This window comes from Rhinolophus sinicus, chromosome 16 (assembly GCF_057876585.1).
Source record: "Rhinolophus sinicus isolate RSI-liver-muscle chromosome 16, RSI-T2T, whole genome shotgun sequence".
Classification (NCBI taxonomy): domain Eukaryota; kingdom Metazoa; phylum Chordata; class Mammalia; order Chiroptera; family Rhinolophidae; genus Rhinolophus; species Rhinolophus sinicus.
Window position 1 is genome coordinate 28,775,783 of NC_142516.1, and position 19,027 is coordinate 28,794,809.

The 19,027-nt window shown below is 45.4% G+C and overlaps 1 protein-coding gene and 1 pseudogene across 1 annotated transcript in view; both read right to left on the minus strand.

The window, feature by feature from the left end:
- The window catches only part of GALNT12 (polypeptide N-acetylgalactosaminyltransferase 12), a 33,277-nt gene extending 14,974 nt beyond the window's left edge, over window positions 1–18,303 (minus strand). The window contains exons 1-3 of the mRNA XM_019729214.3: window positions 17,853–18,303; window positions 4,960–5,129; window positions 1,610–1,799 (exon numbers count right to left, since the gene is read on the minus strand). Of these exons, the coding sequence (XP_019584773.1) occupies window positions 1,610–1,799; window positions 4,960–5,129; window positions 17,853–18,217 (725 nt within the window). The 5' untranslated portion in view covers window positions 18,218–18,303. The remainder of the gene's footprint in view (window positions 1–1,609; window positions 1,800–4,959; window positions 5,130–17,852) is intronic.
- On the minus strand, window positions 13,610–14,324 carry LOC109446134 (large ribosomal subunit protein uL6 pseudogene; annotated as a pseudogene).
- Window positions 18,304–19,027: the final 724 nt, after the last annotated feature.

Consider the following 19,027-nt stretch of genomic DNA (forward strand, 5'->3'; position numbering starts at 1 on the left):
AATTAATTTCCCTGCACAGGGATGCACCCAAACCAAAGGGTGGCTTTGGAGTTGGAATATAAATTCTAATCCTGCCCCTTATTTGCTGTGTGACATTAGCTGAGTCACCTAACCTCTCAGGGCCTGTTGCCGCATGGTTAACACTGGAACCATACCTACTCATAGGGTTAATGTGAGGACTCGCTGGGAATGTTTGTAAGATGTCTGGCAGAGAACCTGGAACTATTGCTATTCTTTTCCTTTAATCTTTATTACTGTCAAATATTACATATAGTGGGAAATGCTATAATTTTCTGTTGCAGGTATCAGCCTGTGTGTAGCCTCAGGTATTCTCTCCACAATCATTATTACGAGCTCAACCATCCTTCAGCATGCTTCCAAATTGTAGGGTTTTTTTTGTTTGTTTGTTTTTTTTGCATTTGACAGCACACCAGGAAAGATGAACTGAGACTGGACCATGTGTAAACACTACATTTCTCTGGGTTATGTTTTGGGGGCTTTTATCTGGAATTTGACACCTAAAAATCATAAGAGTCACACAAAACAATGGTGTGAAGAAACAGATCAGCCAAACTTGAGCTGTAAGTATTTTTAGAATAAAGCAGTGGGGCCGGCCCGGTGGCTCAGGTGGTTGGAGCACTGTGCTCCTCAGGAGCTGCCATGAGCTGCTGTGAGTCAGGCTGACCGACAACTGGCAACCGAGCAGAGAAAGTGGCCTTGAAGACAGGGCCACACTAGGACTTTTCATGACCTAATTTTATGTGTGTGTGTGTATATATATATATGTGTGTGTGTGTGTTTATACACACACACACACACACACACACTGGGGGGTCCCAAGAAAATGTATACAAGTGGACACTTTGGTCGTATCGCAAGCAGTAGTTCGCCATAATCAGAAGTGTCTGGATGGTGAAGATAACCACTTTGAGCACCTCTTGTAATTGCAGAAGTCAGATGTGACTTGTATTCTCTTTTGTTACCGGTATATATTGAGTATTACAATTTTAATACAGTGTTCCTTTCTTAAAATGTGTATACATTTTTCTGGCATCCCCTGTGTATATAAAACTATATTTTATGGCTCTATTGGCATAAAGACAAACACAATCCAGGTTAGATTCATTATTATGGTATTCATTCCTTCCTTCTGATTTTAAAGGAAATTAACATAAAAACATGTTTGCGGGTCCTTTGAAGTTTCATGGGCCCTAGGCATTGTAGGTAGTGGGCAGAACAGATAAGTCAGCCCTGCTTGAAGGAAATACACCAAGATGTACTTGTACTCTGTAGAAGCATCATTCTATTCAACTGACATTTTTCTTCCTAAGTATTCTACAATAAACGTGTATAACAAGTAGTAATAAAAGCAAACACTCATATAGGACCTTCTACATACTGGCACATTCTAAGACCTGTATGTGTATGAAATCATTTAATAGCCTCCATAGTCCAATGAGAGGTAGGGGCTGTTATCACACCCAGTGACAAGGGATTCGCCCAAGGAGCACGTGAACCCAGGCGTCCCAGACCTTTCACACGGCGGTGATCAGTTTGTTTGTGCTTCTGTGCAGTGTTGGGACCCTCCTCATGTGGACGGCTCACGCACCTCTGCAGCAGTGGCTCCAGCCAGCCCTCGTGGCACTCACAGTGGCAGTCCAGGAAGGTCAGCACATCACCCTTCGCCGCGGAAGCCCCCAGCAGCCGGGCACGCACCAGGCCCTCCCTCTTGTTGGCACGGATCAGGCGCACCTTGGGCAGCCCCGACAACTCATTGGCCAGTCGTTCCTTCAGGTGCTCTAGGGAGGCAAGCGGGACAATGGGGTCACCACTGCACAGCCCACGCCAGGTCCTTCCAGAGCCTCCTGACCCCAGAAAGAAAGCTAAATAGACACGAGCCTCCTTTGCCCTGCCACGTGGGACGTTCTCACCTCACCCAGAACCAAGGCTGGAACAACCAGAAGGCTGGGGGAGGCGGGGGTGGCGCAATTCCACGACCACCAAAGGCTGCCCATCAAAACACACACACCTTGCATTGTATGCTTGAAATGGGTGGTGTGGTATGTGGATATATCTCAATAAAGCTAGTATACCCCCCAAATACATTATTCCTTAATTTGTGAACATTTAAAAACAAAAAGCACAAGAACCACTCACCTACAATTTTTCTGAAAAATTGTTTTAATATAAATTTTGTTAATTTATGTGAATTAATCATGTAATACGCTATAAACTTTTCATTTATAAGGAATTATGTTAACGGATTTTTTTTATAATACAGTGATGGTAACATAATTTTTCTGAGGAGCACATCTCCATTAAAAGAGTAACAGTAGTAACGATAATGGCAGCTCAAATGAGAGGGCCTACTGTGCTCATTGCTGTCTAAGTGACTTATATATAACTCAATTGCGTCTTATAACAGTCCTAGAAGGTAGGTACTACTATTATCCTCATTTTATAGATGAGAACACTGAGGCCAGAGAGGCTAAGTAACTTGACAAGGTCAAGGTCACAGAGCAAGTGAGCTGAGGACCCATGATTTAAATGCAGGGACTTTGGCTTGAATCCACAGATTTAACACTACCTTCCAGCGTTTTCTAGTACAATTTCTCATCCTTCTTAAACAAATCCAATTTGTCAAGAGGATGTGCCCATCCCATGTTGCAGAAGAGAAAGTAAGTCCTTATAAGTTGAAAGGGTGTGCCCACAGCTAGGACTGGCCCCAGGACGCCCCCTCCACACACAGGTTCCAGGACTAGAGGCCCTAAGGTGGAGACCAGTAGACACCCCCCCAGGCAAAATAAAAATGAGAGAATCTCCCCACATCAATGTGAGTTTTGCTTCAAAGTCCTCAATCATCAGTGAAGAGGAAACTTTTACAAAATGTTCCAGGTTGCTTCATATAGTTTGTGAAAATGTTTCCCTAAATATTCTTGCCACTCAAAAAAAAAAAAAAAAAAACAGAAAAAGAAAACACTCATCAGTTGGCTGTTTTTAATTCTAAATATAACTGCAAATAAGCTGATGGCGATAACAAGGGAGGTGACCTCCCAAGCAAAGGTGACTACTGCAGTGCCCAGGGAACGCACGGGAAAGCGCACGTGGAGCCTCCCTGCACTCATTATGGGTTTGGTGAGTGTTCATCTTCTGTCTGCCTGAGCTGTCTCCCCACACCCTGGGAGGGCTGACACCCCTCCACGGAGCTCAGACTGACACTGCAGAAGGGGCAGGAGGAGGCAGGCAGGGCTCTTACCTCCATGATAGGTCGAGCGGGACATCTCACCTGCTTTCCAGGTTACCAAGATGGGGAGGAGAAACCCTGGCCCCACCGTGCGTTTATGAGGGAACTGACGGGTGCTGGAAGGGGCTCGTATGGTGTTCCTGCCAGCCACGGAATCTCAGAAATCCTATTTAATCCCCTGAAGATCAAATTTTAAATCTGATATTTGCTTCTGAACGAAGGCATTTCTGAAATATTTTCAGCACCTTGTAGTTTTTTTTGATATTTCATAAAAAGAGACGTTATTTAACCAGCGCTAACAATATGCCAGGCACTGACCTTGCTTTATTTTATTTAATCCTTACGACGACCCTACAAGGTAGGAACCATTATTATGCCATTTATCTATGTTCATAAATAATATTAACATGTTATAAAACAAGGGCTGACGCTGAGGTTGAAACTGGTTATGCTCCTTGCTCAAGGCTGTACAGCTATGAAGGGTTGAGCTGGGAATGAAGCCTGTGCATTGTGAACCAGAACCGCTGCCCACACACACCGATTTAAAACCCTGGAGGAAATGACACAAGGAAATGGAGACAAGTGCCTACTACGTGCTGGCTGACATGAAGCTCTGTTGTAGACATGCTCTCACTTATTCCACACAACTCTCTGACACAGGTGTGATAAACCCATTCACAGATGAGATACTGAGGCTCGGAGAAGACAAATGAGCAGGGACTTGTCCTGTTCCCCCCCCCCCCCCCCAGAATCCCCAGGGCCTAGAACAGTGCCCTAAGCACAGTAGAAACTCAACAATTGTCCACTGAATAATAAAGAGCCAGCCCGGGACTGCATGTGAACTGCTGGTCCCCAAGGCCTGCAGGGAGCTGACTACCTTTTCAATGGAACACATCTCCTGAGCTTCCGTTCTTCTCCTATTTGGGCTCTTTTGATCTCATCTCAAACTCAACATGTCCCAAACCAATCACCTTCCCCTTCCTCTCCCAGATCTGTTCCTCCTGCCCTGTAGCTCTGGGGACGGCACCACCATTCATCCAGAGACCCAAGCCAGAAGCCCGAGGGTCCACTGTACCCTTCAGCCAACCTCCAGGCCACCTCCCTCCCCTCTCCTCTGCTATCACCTGACTCTAAGCCTCAATCTCTCACTTCGATCACCTGTACAGCCCCCTGGTGCCCCCACCAAGCTCCTTCATATGCCATTCTCCACACTCCAGCCTAGAGGGATCCCCCAAACTGCTCTCTTGCTTAAAACCCTGCCTTGGCTCTCCCTGTCCTTAGGACAAAGTCCAAGCTCCTTGGCCTCCTGCACCCTTCCCCAAAGCACTGGTGGGCCCTCCATCCTTCCTGAACTACTGGCAGATCCTACACAACCCACGCAGCATTGCACCGCCAAGCCTTTCCACATCTGTGCCCTCCACCTTGAAACGCCCTCGCTCCTCCTTTGCTGCCCACACTACTCAACCTTCAGGACTAAGATCGACCACCCCGTCCTGAGCACCCAGGCAGAGTGAGTCCCTCTCCTCTGTTTCCAGTAGCACTGTGTGGTAGTGCCCTGTCATCGTAGCTGTGCCCCTTCCTCCTAGGGAAGGGCTGAACACAGGGGGACACAGGAAGCTGGTCCTTACCAGGCCTATTCTACGTGTCCCATGTCACACTCTCACCTCCCAGGCACTGCCATGGAAATCCTCCAAGAGCCCTTGTCGGGGGTTTACCTCTATCGCTGTAATCATCTACAAGGATAACTTCTTCTAGAAGAATGTCTGGGGACGTCTCGAGGACACTGTAAACTGTTCGAAGAAGAGTTGACCAGGCTTCATTATAAAATGCTATGACAACGGAAGTTGTGGGCAAATGATCATACTCGTATTTCTTCTCTTTGCACCTGCAAATATAACACACAACTTCAGGCATCAAGAACTCACTGCTGATTGTACGTACCCAGCCCACACCGGTGCTGGGGATGGAGCAATGAAGGGGACATAGGTCACAGTCTTGAGGGGAATGGGAAATAATCTGCTGGGATCTTCCAGAGCCCCCCATGTTCCACCAGGAACCCCAGCACATCCCAAGAAAGGCTCTAAAATGACATCCAATAAACTTGAACTGGAGAATACGGGTTTTAAGCTTTAAAGCAATTTTCAGATTTGAGCAACATACAAACTAAGCAGAATCAGAAGGGAGGGAGATTGTTACTTCTCCCTGCCCAACAGCTCTCCCATCTGTCCACTCCTTTCCAATCCCACTGCCAGGCCTTTGCTCAGATTGTGCCCTCTGCCTGGAATGCCCTTCCTTTCCCCTTTACGTGGCAAGCTGTCTGTCCTCTTTCAAGAACAACTCAACTCTATCCTCCTCAGGGAAGGCTCTGGGACCACGCCTGGGGCAGTGGCTCCCTGACTCCTCGATTCTCCTCCAGCACTTCGTCCAGGCCTCCATTTCAGCACTTGTCATTCACGTGGTCTGGTTACTCACGCCCCACTTGAGTCTCTCCCTACCTTCTCCCAGCATCTTCCCTACACTTCATCCCAGCAGTATCTATGGGAATGGGAAATAATATGATGGGGTCTTCTAGTGCCCCGCTCCCATGTTCCACTGTAAATCCCAACAGATTCTAAGAAAGATTCTAAAATGACACCCAATAAAAGGAATACCAGAAGGACCAGGGTTTGAATGCTGGGTTTGGAAATTCAAGAAGAGGATAAATGCTGAAGACCAGCTACGCTACAGGCGGAAAGGGGAGGCCTTCCAGACAACATGAGTGGCAGACCCAAGAGATGGAGAACCAAGCAGGACAAAGGGTGAAACTGACATCTCCTAACTACCTGCCATATGCCAGGCACCATACCCCTGGGCCATTACCAGTCAGTCACCAAATATTTTCTGATGGCCTACGACAGGCCAGATAGGCAAAACCTCTGCTCCCACAGAGCTTACATTCAGGGGGATAATAATCAAGTAAGAAAACATCAATAATTTTAGAAAGGGATTCTACTACAAACAAAATGAGGGTGACGAAACAGCAACTATAAAGGGGAGTGGGGAGAGAGATGGGGAGCAACCACAGAGCAGGTCATCAGGTAGGGCTTCTCAGAGGAGGTGACATTTAGGATGAGACCCGAATAATGAGGGACCGAATCCCACAAAAAGCCAAGGAAGGGCCTCTTGTGTATACAACTTATTGTTTTGTAGTTTTTTTCCTTTTATCTTATTATAAAAAATTTCAAACATGTTAAAAATGGAGAGAATACTGTAAGAAACTCCTGTGTACCTTTCACCTGACTTCAACAATTCTCAACACCTGGTCGATCTTGATTCAACTATGTCCTCACCCACTTCCCCATCGCAGATTATTTTTAAGGAAAATTCAGCATATCACAGTGTCCATAAATATTTCAATACATATCTCTCAGAGATAAGGATTCTTGTTTTATAATAAATGCAATATCATTGTAACACCTTAAAAACTAAGCAATTCCTTAGTGCCATCATATCCCTGGTCTACAATGAAAGTTAAGAGCCTAACGGTTGGAAGATATACCATTCTTTCCTGAACCAGTAAGACAGACAAATAACCATAGAAAACACTGATTTTAAGATACATCCTAACTTTAGAAATGTTTAAATATTTTTGTCAAAAAGTGCCTTAGAATCAATGAAATGGGGCACTTTATTTAACTCTCACAACCACTTCCTATGTTAGTATTTATTGTTTCCATTTTGAAGATAAGGCTCAGAGAGGTGGAGTAACTTGGGCAGTTCAGAGGGCCTGTGAGCGTGTACGTGTGTGCGTGGCGGAGAAACTTGTGCCAGGGAGCTTGCCACGGGTCTTGTTATCTTGCTCCTTTTACCCACCAGGAGGCTCAGGTGGGCCATTAGAATCTAAATAAATCCTTACAATCACATCTCCCCGCCTAGCCCTCCCTCCTACCTGACATGGGCAATTTTTTCTCTCCTCCCTCTCAGGGTCTTCCAAGGAGCTCCATGTCCCTTTTCCTAAATGCCGGGACAGCTTCTGCAGCAGCCCAGGCTCTGCTGTCACTGGGGTGGCTTTTCCACATGAACTGGTTTATCTAAGACAGGGGTGTCCAAACTTTATTCAACGTTTTTTACCAAGGGCCATATGTGGTCAAATACACAAACAGCCGGGCCACTCACTCAAGGTGAAGTACATATTGCCTCACCTGGTTTATTTAAGTAAACTAAATATATTTTTGGAATTTGTTACGGGCCAATTAAAAATGGATTGCGGGCCGCAGTTGGCCCGCGGGCCGCAGTTTGGACCCCCCTGATCTAAGAGTCTCTGATAGAGGGGCTTGCTCTTCACAGCTGCCTTTACATTCTCTCCTTGCTGCATGCAGAGGCCCAGCTCTGAGCACCTGAGGAAAAATCAGACAAGGCTGGAAGCATGCCAGCACTGGTGTCCTGAAGCAACAGGGCAGCCCCACCTGCCTGTCAGTGGGACCTGAGCCTTGGATGCCATGAGCTTCCAATTCACGGAGGCAGGGACTTAGGACTGTCCTCCACAGAGAGGAGTCCAGCCTACACACCAGGGGAAGAGAAATAGGCTCTGTCTTTTGAAGGGAAGGATATCAAAAAGTTGGGTATGTTTTAAAACCACCACACACGAACAGAATGCAGCAGAAGAGACAGTATGTGATTTCTAAGACCAGGTCATGAGACACTGAGGTTTTCTCTTTTTTCCCTCCCATGGACCATCCGTCTGGACAAGCCCAGCCGCCCTGCAGTGAGGATAGTCAAGTGGCCTAATGAGAGGCAGAACTGAGGCGTCTGACCAACAGCCAGCACAAACTTTCCAGCATGGGATGTGCCTTCTTCAAAGCAGACCCTCCAGCCCCAAGCAAGCCTTGAGATGATGAAAGCCCCTCAGTGGCATTTTGACTGTGATCTCATGACAGACCCCCAAGCCAGACCCACCAGCTAAGCCATACCCAAATTCCTGACCCACAGAAATGATGTGAAATAACAAATGTTTATCGTTGTTTTAAGTCACAAAGTTTTGTGGTAATACATACACTGAAATAAATCACCAGGAAACTCAGGCCCAAACTAAGAGACATTTTATAAACCAACAAGCCTGTACTCTTAAAAACGTCAGTGTCTCGGGAGACAATGAAAGGCTGGGGAACTGTTTCAGACAGGAGACTAAAGAGACATGACAACTAAATGTCATACTTGATTCTTGATTAGATACCAGATCAGGAAGAAAAAAGTTGGGATAGTTGGAAATATCCAATATTGTATAAATTTCCTGAGGTTTGATAATTGCATCACGGTATCATGACATAATATCCTTATTCTTCGAAAATACATACGGGCGTAACAAAGAATAAAAAACTATTATTTGTAACATACTCTTGAATGTGTGTATTACTACAGTATTCATATAGGAAGAACATATGTCATGAGTAGACCTAGGTAAAGGATATATAGGAATGTGTTTGCTATTCTTGCAAATTTCTTCTAGGTTTGAATTTTTCAAAATTAAAAGTCTAATGCAAAAAGAAGAAAAAAAATTTAATGTTGCAAGGGGTGTACCCCAATACCAAGCTGATTCTGATCCATAGATATGTACCAAATCTTAGAGACCCTGACAAAGGCCTTCTCCTATCTCATTCTTTTCTTCTTTCACCAAAGCAGCTGCCCTCCTCCAAATATGTTATAGCAAATGAAAAACATACACATGCGTAAAATTATTAATAAGTGTCTGGATTTCATAAGGCCCTGAAAACTAGATGGGGTGCAGAGAAAAGTACATAGCCCACTACAAGCATCAGAAAGAATTAATTGCTTATACTACATGAAAAAAAATGCGTTTTTGTAAAACCTAAAAATATATATTTTTTTTAATCTTTAAAAGAAAGTTAAAGGTAAAATTCAGTTTCAAACATACAGATCCAAAGAGAAATGAGTGAAAATAAGGATGATGAAGTTAGGTTTTCAAAAATGAAGTTTATTCGACTTAAAGAACTGTCCTTTAGTGTGAAATCACATCCCCACTGTTTTGGATTAAAATTTATTTCTTCTTATGATGAGAACAAGTAGGAGGGCAGAAAAAGCTTTCCTCGACCAAATCGAGTTGGGACCGTATGTCAGCCCCTCCTCAGTATTTTTGTTTATGTGTTTTCACTACTCTGGGACAACCCAAAGCCCGAGACCACTGTTCCCAAATGTCTAGGTGGGCTCTCTATTTGTGCCCCCTTAAACCACAAGAACACCGGGTACCCCTTTGGTAACATATACTCAGAGCTTTACAATGTTCCTCTTCTCTTTGCTCTCATATCAATACATCTAAGAACTTCTCACCTAAGGAAATAGTCAGAAATACCCTGAAGGAGGCTTGCCATAAAAACCTCTCCTGGTAACATTACTTATAATAGCAAAAAGCTGTACACAATTTCAACGTCAAAAACAAATATTTCAATAAAGTGCAGCAGGACCACATGAAGAAAAGCCCCATGGCCACCCAAAAACACATTTTCAGAGGATATGTAACCATAAAAGAGAATGACCACAGTATAATGTTAAATCAAAAAAAGAGGATGAAAATCTATACAGCATTATACCAAGTCTATACACAACGTGTGTGTGCACGCTCATAAACAATAAACAATAGAAAGAAATATGCCAAAATGTTAACAATGGGGATCTCTGAGTAGGGAGATAAACACTGATTCTTAATTATTCATATTCTTCTGCATTCTAAAATTGTTCTACAATAAACCTGCATTATTTTTATAATCACAAAGAAAGATTCTTTTTAAAAGCTGGGTCATATTTCTTTAGCTCCCCATAACAAATGCCTTCATCAAACAATAATTTAATATTCTGGCCTCTTTTTCTTGGCCTGATAGCGTTTCTTTCTTTAAAACATCCCTTAAAGGCATTCTCCTTCATGACATTCAATGTATGCTTCTGGAATGTCTCTAAGCTTGCTTTCAGGAAAAATACTTTACCCTTTTCCTGACTGTGCATCCTTCAATCAGACAAGGACCGCTATGCATTACTCGGGGTTCCACTTCTGCCTAGGGGATAAAGGGAAGCTCAGAGCCAAAGTCTCTGCTAAATCAGAGAATTTCCCTAACTTTCTGGTATAATCCATGTGCTTTGTGAAGGCAGGGGCTGAATGGTGTTTTGCTCTGGATTTTCGGCATGCCTTGTACTGTATCTGGTAATAACAGTAATGTGTATTGAGTGCTTACTACACGATAGGCAGTGTGCTAAGCATTTTACATGCATTGTTCCATTTGACCTTCACAACAATCTTACTGAGGGGGGACTACCCTAATCTCCATCAGCACAGCACACGTCTAGGTAGTATCTGCATATGAGCGTCTATGTAGCAGCTGGATACGAATGAATGGGTGTGATAAATGCCTCTGGTCTTCTTTTACCTTTGCATTCAGGTGATCACAAAAATGTCTTTAAAAAGTGAAAATTCACATCCTTTGTAGAACAGGCCAGGGAGGTCCTAACATCCATGGGTATGTTTTACCTTCCCCAGATTCCTTTCCCCTTTCTTCTCCTTACACACTTTTAATTCTTTCAGGAACCACGCCTCCCGGACTCTCAATTTGTGTGGTTTTGGCAGGGCTAAAAACACACACACATATATATACACACACATACACATACATACACATGTGTATATACACAAGTGTATACTTACACATGTACACTCCCCCCACTGGGAAGGTCACATGCCCCAGGCCTGAAAAATCAACATTTTCCTGATGACATCAGTTTATTCTCTGAATCCACAGCCCAGAACGATCTGGACACAGTTCTCACCGCAGACTTTTCTGTGATAGACGTCAATATGCTTTCTTTTATATTTAAATCAGTTTGCCTTGGGTTTTCAGTCACTTTCAACCAAAAGAACCCTGACTAATAGAGAAAATAACTATTTTTTAAGTGAATATAGGACTTCCACTTCTGGCAACATGGAAAATTAAAATGTCTGGGGAAACCATCCTGGTATAGGACAATCAAAAAATTATTGATAAAATACTTTTAAAAAATCTCTTAGGGGTATCCCAGTTTTGGGTACCCCCTCTAGTAAGAGAGCTGTACTTTCACTTTAATAAAAATCTTTGCTCTTCTACCTCTCCAAAAAAAAAAAAAAAAAAAAAAAAAAAAAAAAATCTTTTAAATGTATGTCTTAGCTTACAGAAAAGGAAAAGATATCCTCAGAGTCCAGAAAATATGAATCTAGATATTAGAGTTATCAGACACAGAGCCTAAAATAAGTATGCTGAATACGCTTAAATAAATAACAGAGGACCTCAAATGAATGGCAAAGAAACAGAAGGAGAAGCAAATTTAACTCTATAGCATAGACATCTCACAGCAATGGTGCAAGCCAGTGGACAATGGAATATCATGTTCAAATGCCAAACTATTAACCTAGAATCATATACCCAACAAAACTATCTTCCAAGAACAAGAGCAAAATAAAAACATTTTCTGATAAATTACACTGAAAATTTACAACAATAACCTTCACCACAGTAGTTAGTGCATGGTAAATCTCAGGAAGCAGAAAAAGAACCTTAGAAAAGTCTTTAAGATCCAAAGACCACCATTTAGAAAAAAATGATGGGCAGAAAAAAATGGGACATTTGTGGTTAAATGCAAACAAACAAATATTGCATTTTTCAAATGTGTTGGTAAAAAAAGCAATACAGAATTAAAAGACTGGAGTAAAATGGCATACAAATTGGGAAGAAGGTGATTAATGTTAAAGCATTCTAAGACCCATAATTACTGATTAACTTTAGACCTTGTTGATTTAAATATGTGCTCTCAAACTTACCACAAAAGATTAGAAACATAGATAGTCCCCAACTTAAGTCCCAACTTACCAGTTCAACTTATGATTTTTCAGTTCTATCATGGTGAGAAAGTAATAAGCATTCAGTAGAAACCGTACTTCAAATTTTGAATTCTGATTTTTTTCCTGGGCTAGTGATATGCAATACAATATTCTCTCATGATGCTGGACGGAAGCAGTGAGATGATTTTGCCCAAGTGTAGCCTAATGTAAATGTTCTGAGCATGTTTAAGGTAGGCTAGGCTAAGCTATAAGCATATTTCGAAATACAATGTTTTCAACTTACAATAATTGGGATATAACTCCATTGTAAGTTGTGGACCATCTGTAGATAATATAACTGTCAAATTAGTAGAGAGAGAAAAATGGAATGAAAAGGGGGTAAAACCTCCATTAACTCAAAAAGTAGCATAAAAAAAGAAGGGTAAAACACATAGAAAAAGCATAACAAATAGAAAGCATAAAATAAGACGGTATAATCAAATCCTAAAGAATTAATACGCACAATAAATACAAATGGACATAACTATGTAGTTAAAGTCAAAGACTGTCAGTATGGAATTTTTTTTTTTTTTTAAATAACACAAAATCTAACAACATGCTATTGAGAGACACAGATAAAACATAAGGAGACAGAGTGAAAGTAAAAGGATTGTGGGGGCAGAGCCCCAGAAAGTAGTTTCCAGGCTCTCAGCCTCACATAGACAGGTGCTGGCTCAGGTAGTAAATGGCCAGCAACTGTGATTGCATGGCCATCAGCTGTGGCTAGTTGGCCATCAGCTGTAACCAGTGAGCCATTGGCCACTAATATAACTGGTGTGGCTATGCTAGCAGAGGAGAAGAGAATGGGGGCTAGCAAGAAGATGGTGGCTGGGCTGGCAAGTGTGGATCCAGCCTCCAGTGAGAGTATAGTGCCGCCAGAGAGAATATAGTGGTGTGACTCCCCCACCTATGGCTCCGTGGGTGTTCCTTTTTGGCCTCACCATATCCTGCGTTCTTGTGTGGGGAGCGGGAGCAGAGACCCCGCAGGCCTCCCCGCATGACAAATGGCGCAGCGAGCAGGGTCTCCCGCATGACAAGGATGGAAAAAGGTATTATGAAAATACGAACCCAAACTGAACATGTTCTAGGCTTAAAGTATTGATTCAAAGAAAGGGTGTCACTCTGCAGCCAAAAGGTGGGTTTAATAAGAATAAAATATCCTGCAGTTTGAGGTCTTGTTGGGTAAGCAAAAGAAATATCTAACATCCACATCACGTGTGATGTTTTTCCAAAGATAATCTCGTTATCAGAACAGACAAGCAGGCTACACACTCTTGTACAAAAAGAGAAATGCTAACCAACTCCCTCCTGCCAGCCCCAGCAAAACATACTGTTCCCCCCTCCAAATCAATACATGACTTTTATTGCATCTTTAAAATATCACAAGGAAGTCTGAGGAATCACTCGACATCTTGGTGTTTCTGTAGCTGGACAACTTAGATCTTTCATCAGCTTGCTGAACTGTTCCTTTTTCAGAAACATAGATGCCATCCAAAAATTTTCTGATATCCTTTTTCTTAACTGTTGTGGCTTGTTGAATCAAAGCAGCTGAATTTGATACAAGTTTAACATCATTTCCTTCAAGAATTAACTCATCTTTCTGGGCTTGAGATACTGAACAAGCAACACCTGACCTCATCCGAACCCTGTGAACGTGTTTTTCACCCAAGAAATTTCAGATTTCAACAAGAGGGTCATTCTCCTGAATAACGACGTTGATGGGGAAGTGAGCACACACAGACCTCATCTTGTAACGGAAGCCCCATGTAGTAACACCTTTGATGCTGTTCTGTACACGACCACAGAGAGTGCGAACAGTAGCCAGTTCCTTTCTATTTCCCCACCGTTTGTTAACCCGGAGCCTCTTCTTTTTCCTTCCAAAGAGACTGAGTTCTCCATGGATGTAATTGCAGTCCCTCCGCAGGGTGCCTCTGGGGCCCTTCCCAACAACTGTGCGTCCCTTCAGAGGGACGTCCACATTTTCTGGAATGTCCATCGTCTGATTGCTGAGAAATACTAACCAACTCCCTCCTGCCAGTCTCAGCAAAACACACTTTTTTTCACAAACATGCTGGGGTCTAACACCATGTCTGGAGGAATTAGAGCCAACACTCCAAAGTGTCTCTATCAGTCTGGCGCTATCTAAAAGTGACCTCTGGAGTAGATATGGTACCAAGGCCTGCAGATGCCAGGAAAATCCAAGCCAAATGGTCCCTTAAGAGCTCCCAACTCCCTGCCTATGGTAATAGATTTAGCCACTGTACAGCAAGTCCTCATTTCACATCTATAGGTTCTGTGACTTTAAGCAAAAGTACGTATAACAAAACCAATGTTACCACAGGCTCATTGGTAAAAACAAGAGTTAAGTTCCTACAGCATCTCATCAACATTAAAACAAAATGACATTTTAAAAAAAGGACATTATTCGAGGAACTGCTGTAATGTAAAGACTTCGGTTAAAAACATGTGTGGACTTATGTACATACTCATGTTTCAGTATGTAAAACACCCATATGTATATATCTGTGGGGACAGAGTCCCAGAGAGCAGTTTCCAGGCTCTCGGCCTCACGTGGAAAGGTGCTGGCTCGGGTGGTAGATGGCCATCAGCTGTAACCAGTTAGCCATTAGCCACTAATACAACTGCCATGGCTACGCTGGCAAGGGAGTTGTTTGGTTGGCAGAGAAGCACGGTGTCGTGCAGGGCGTCCGGTGGGGTCTCTGCTCCCGCTCCCCATACAAGAACGCAGGATATGGTGAGGCCAACAAGGAACACCCACGGAGCCATAGGTAGGGGAGTCATACCACTATACTCTCACTGGAGGCTGGATCCACACTGTCCGCAAACCGCCATCCACGCTTGCCAGCCTAGCCGCCATCTTCTTGCTAGCCCCCATTCTTTTCCCTCTTCTTCTCTCTCTTTCTGCTAGCGTAGCCACAGCAGTTATATTAGTGGCCAATGGCTCACTGGTTACAGCTGACGGCCAACTAGCCACAGCTGATGGCCATCCCATCACAGTTGATGGCCATTTACTACCTGAGCCAGCACCTGTCTATGTGAGGCCGAGAGCCTGGAAACTACTTTCTGGGGCTCTGCCCCCACACACGGATTGCAACTAGCAAGTGGGGTTGGTTGGGAGAAAAGCAGACGGCAGGTTGCACATCGTGTGGATCCTACTTCCTGTGTCTCCAACCCAGCCACCAGCGAGAATATAGTGGAATGACTCCCCTATCCATGGCTCCCTTGGTGTTCCTTTTTGGCCTCACCATATCCTGCGTTCTTGTGCGGGGAGCGGGAGCTGAGACCTTGCATGACAATATCTTTCAAAATCTATTTCTATACCTGGAAAAATTTTAGGCTACATAGCAAAATGTTAATAGTGGTTCTCCCCCAGGTGGTAGGTTTATAGGTGATTTTTATTGTTTTATTTTTTGCTTCTCTGTAATTGCTAAAATTTCTAGAGTGAACGTGTATTGTTTTTATAATTAAAACAGATACATAATTGCCTTCCCCCCAAAAGAGAAGAGGGGATACAAGTTCTGGATTCTCTTTCAGCTCTGCCCAGATCTGCCTGTTACCTCGGCTTGTCCTCTCAGGTTCCTGGATGCTGCCTCAGGGCCTTCCCCTCCTGTGTGTGACATTCAAGGATCTTAACCACCCCTCGCTTCTTAATTAGAGTCCCCGGACCAACCCTCCCACACCCTCCCACCCCAACTGTGAACTCATAATCTGCCATTCTGGTTTCTCAGGCTAAATCCCAAAACCCTGATTACATCCTCAGCCCTCTGTGAACTATTAAAATCATAAAAGTGAGGCTCCATAAAAGGCCCTGATACTACTGGCCACACCAAAGTTACGCCTCAAGGCCTGGCCCGACTGAGAGCAACACAGATCAAGCTCACTTTTCTCTCCAGCAGCAAGAGTAACCCAACAGGCCTTGCTGCGGGAATTAAAGGCAGGAAGCATTCATAGTCCTTATCAAGCTGCGTTGGGATTAACTTCCCAGGGTCAATGCCACAGCAGGATATATAAGCAAATCTTGATAGGACACAGGGCAGCTGTGTCACCATGGAGACGGGATACCATAAGCCCCACAGGTCATCCACAGTGTTTCAAAGCGATTTCACAACTTGGGACAAAAAAGGAAGCTGGAGCCCAGAAAAGAAAAACTTGACAACCAATCCCTGGATGACTCTTAAAAGTGACGTTCTGAGTATATTGTTGGCAAAAGGGAAGGGAGGAAAAACTGTTTAGAACTGAGTACACAGTGTGTTCCCAGGTGTTAGGTGTTTTATTAATTCCTAGGTTGTGTTATTTCTACTCATTCCCTGTTTTGCAGATAGGGAAACAGGCTCAGAAAGTCTAGATAGCTTGCCTAAAATCACAGAGCTGATGAGCAAGAGCCAGGATTTTATATCACATGGGCTGGGTTTGACCCCTGGGTCTGACCTGAAAGCTTCCCCTAGACCTTGACTCAGTGGGCACCCTTGGGAGTTTCAAGGACATAAACCTGCATTCAGCGCCATTTGGCTGAAGTGGGGAAACTGCTACCCACCCCAACAAACAAACTTCTCAAAAAGATTAACAGTGAAAATGCATCAGGCAAAAGCATGAGGCTAGGGAAGAGCGGATCCCCCAAAACAGAGAGGTGCAAGTCCATCCAAACTTTGCAGAGGTAGGGTCTCCTAGGCATTCATGCTCTCTCTGGCCAAGGACCCACAGAGCAAGTCCTTCAAATCCTGAAGTCAGCACAGTGCCAAGGGGGCCAGGAGAGTCACAGTCCCCCCAAGTTCCACTATTTTCTAGCTGTCACCTGTCAAGGCTCAGGGAGGAGTGGCAGGTGCCTGGTGCACACAGCAAGGCTGCCCTGCTGGCTCCTGTGGCCCCTTCTGAGCCCTCTTTTCCTCAGTCTTTAAGGAGGGGCTCAAGAGGCGACCTGGAAGATCCCTACTAACGGAGGAAAGGAGGGAAGGAGGCCTGCCAGCTTGTTCCCTTCTCACCTAGGCAGTGGGCACAATACTCCCAGCGAGCAGCTCCAGTAGGAATTCGGCCTTTGATCACACAGGCTCTGGGCCTGCACCACCCACAGGAGTGAGATGGGCTGGAGCACTGCCAGAAGGTGCCCTTCCCACCCGGCACTCCTTCCTGCCATCCTCCTCTGCTCAGGTGAGAGGGAAGGAGACTTTGCTGCCTGTGACGTGGCCTTTCAGCCACCTTTCACTCACCTGCTCAGGACACCCTCCATTCCGGTTCATTCATGGGCCCAGGCGCAAAGATAAGTGATTGGAGCCTGTGTGGAACCCCAGGAGTCCTTAGCTTCACCAAGGCAGGGGGATATGGGCAGAGCTGGACTGAGGGTGTGATGGGGCCCAGAAGGGAACCCAAAGGGGGAGTCTCATTTTAAACCCGTCTGCTTAGCCTCAACCCGTACTTTTCAGGACCCAACGACAGACCTTCTAAAGGGGTAGGGAGTCAAGAGACCACCTGGGAACAAATTTGTCAATTGCTGACATTTTCTATTTTCAGTTTTTAAAACTTTCTTGCGTCCCTCTCCCCATATGAACCCCTCCACTGCCATCTCCGGAGAAAGACTAAATGAGTCGCGTGATCCCCAGGTATTTGGAAACCCCACTTCCACCCGCCACTTCACAGATACAAAACCTAAGGCCCGGGGGACTCGGCGGGCAGGTCTCCTCCCGCCACCTGCGCACTCACAGCGGGTTCCAGCGCTCCGGCAGGCGGCGGTGCAGCGAGATGCGGTCGCTAAGGTAAATGTTGATCTGGTGCAGCCGCAAGCTCTCCTCCTGCAGCCGCAGCTCCTCGCCCTCCAGCTGCAGTCGCACCGCCTCTCCCCGCGCTCCCAGAGCGTCCTCGGGCACTGGAGGCCGCGGCAGGACCGGGTCGCGCCGGCCGGAGCGCCTGGTGCGCGGGGTTTCGGGTTCAGCCGCCCTGGCCCCGCGCTGCGCCCGCAGTACCGAGCCCAGCCCGACCATCGCCAGCAGCGCCAGCAGCACCAGCAGCGACTCCCGGCCGCGGCGCAGCCCCCGTGGGCAGCGCCGCCGCACCGCGTACCCCAACATGCGCCCGCCAGCCGCTGCCAGCGCTAGGCGCGCCCGGAGGCTGCGGTGCAGCCCGGGACCCGGATCCCGGAACCGCAGCACCGCCCCGCCTCCGGCCCGCCCCACCTGCGCACCGCCCCCTTCCCACCCAGCCGGCGCTTTGGACCGCGGCCCCCGCGTCGCCGAGGGTGGCTGTTCTTTACCTTGTCCCCACGTGGGACTTGCGCCTTCCTGCGGAGACTTGCGCCTTCCTGGTTGGGCTGGATGCATTATTAAAAAGATAACGGCGTAAAACCTTTAGCTCAACACCTGGCATATCGTCAGCGCTCAGTAAATGTCGGCTGGAGGGTGCTTCAAATTTTACTGCTACTGCTACTATCTCCTATGACCCTTACTCAGTCTACTAAGAGGGGTATAGGATTATTAACTCCCTTTTACAGATGACAAGACTGAGGCACAGCAAGGCTAATGGACACCAGGCTGTCCAAGGAGACCTGCAGACCCGGACTAAGACATACTGTTAGGATCTCTTGAATAACAAACCCTCCTCTGGTTCCTACTAGTCGATATTTGTGTTACTGACCCTCAGTTTTCAGGTGCCTACAAGCTGATCAAAACAACGAACTATCCCCTCAGGAAAACACACGCCCTGACAACCATAATATGATCTCACACACCCCAGGCCATCCATTGTTAGATATCCCCAGCTTTGGCTCCAGGTTTTCTTTTGGGGGATTGAGTGAATGAGGGAGCCACTGGGGTGCCGGAAATATTTAACTGGTCTAGACTAAAATGAGACATGAGGCTCTCTCCAAGGTGCAAAATTTGAAA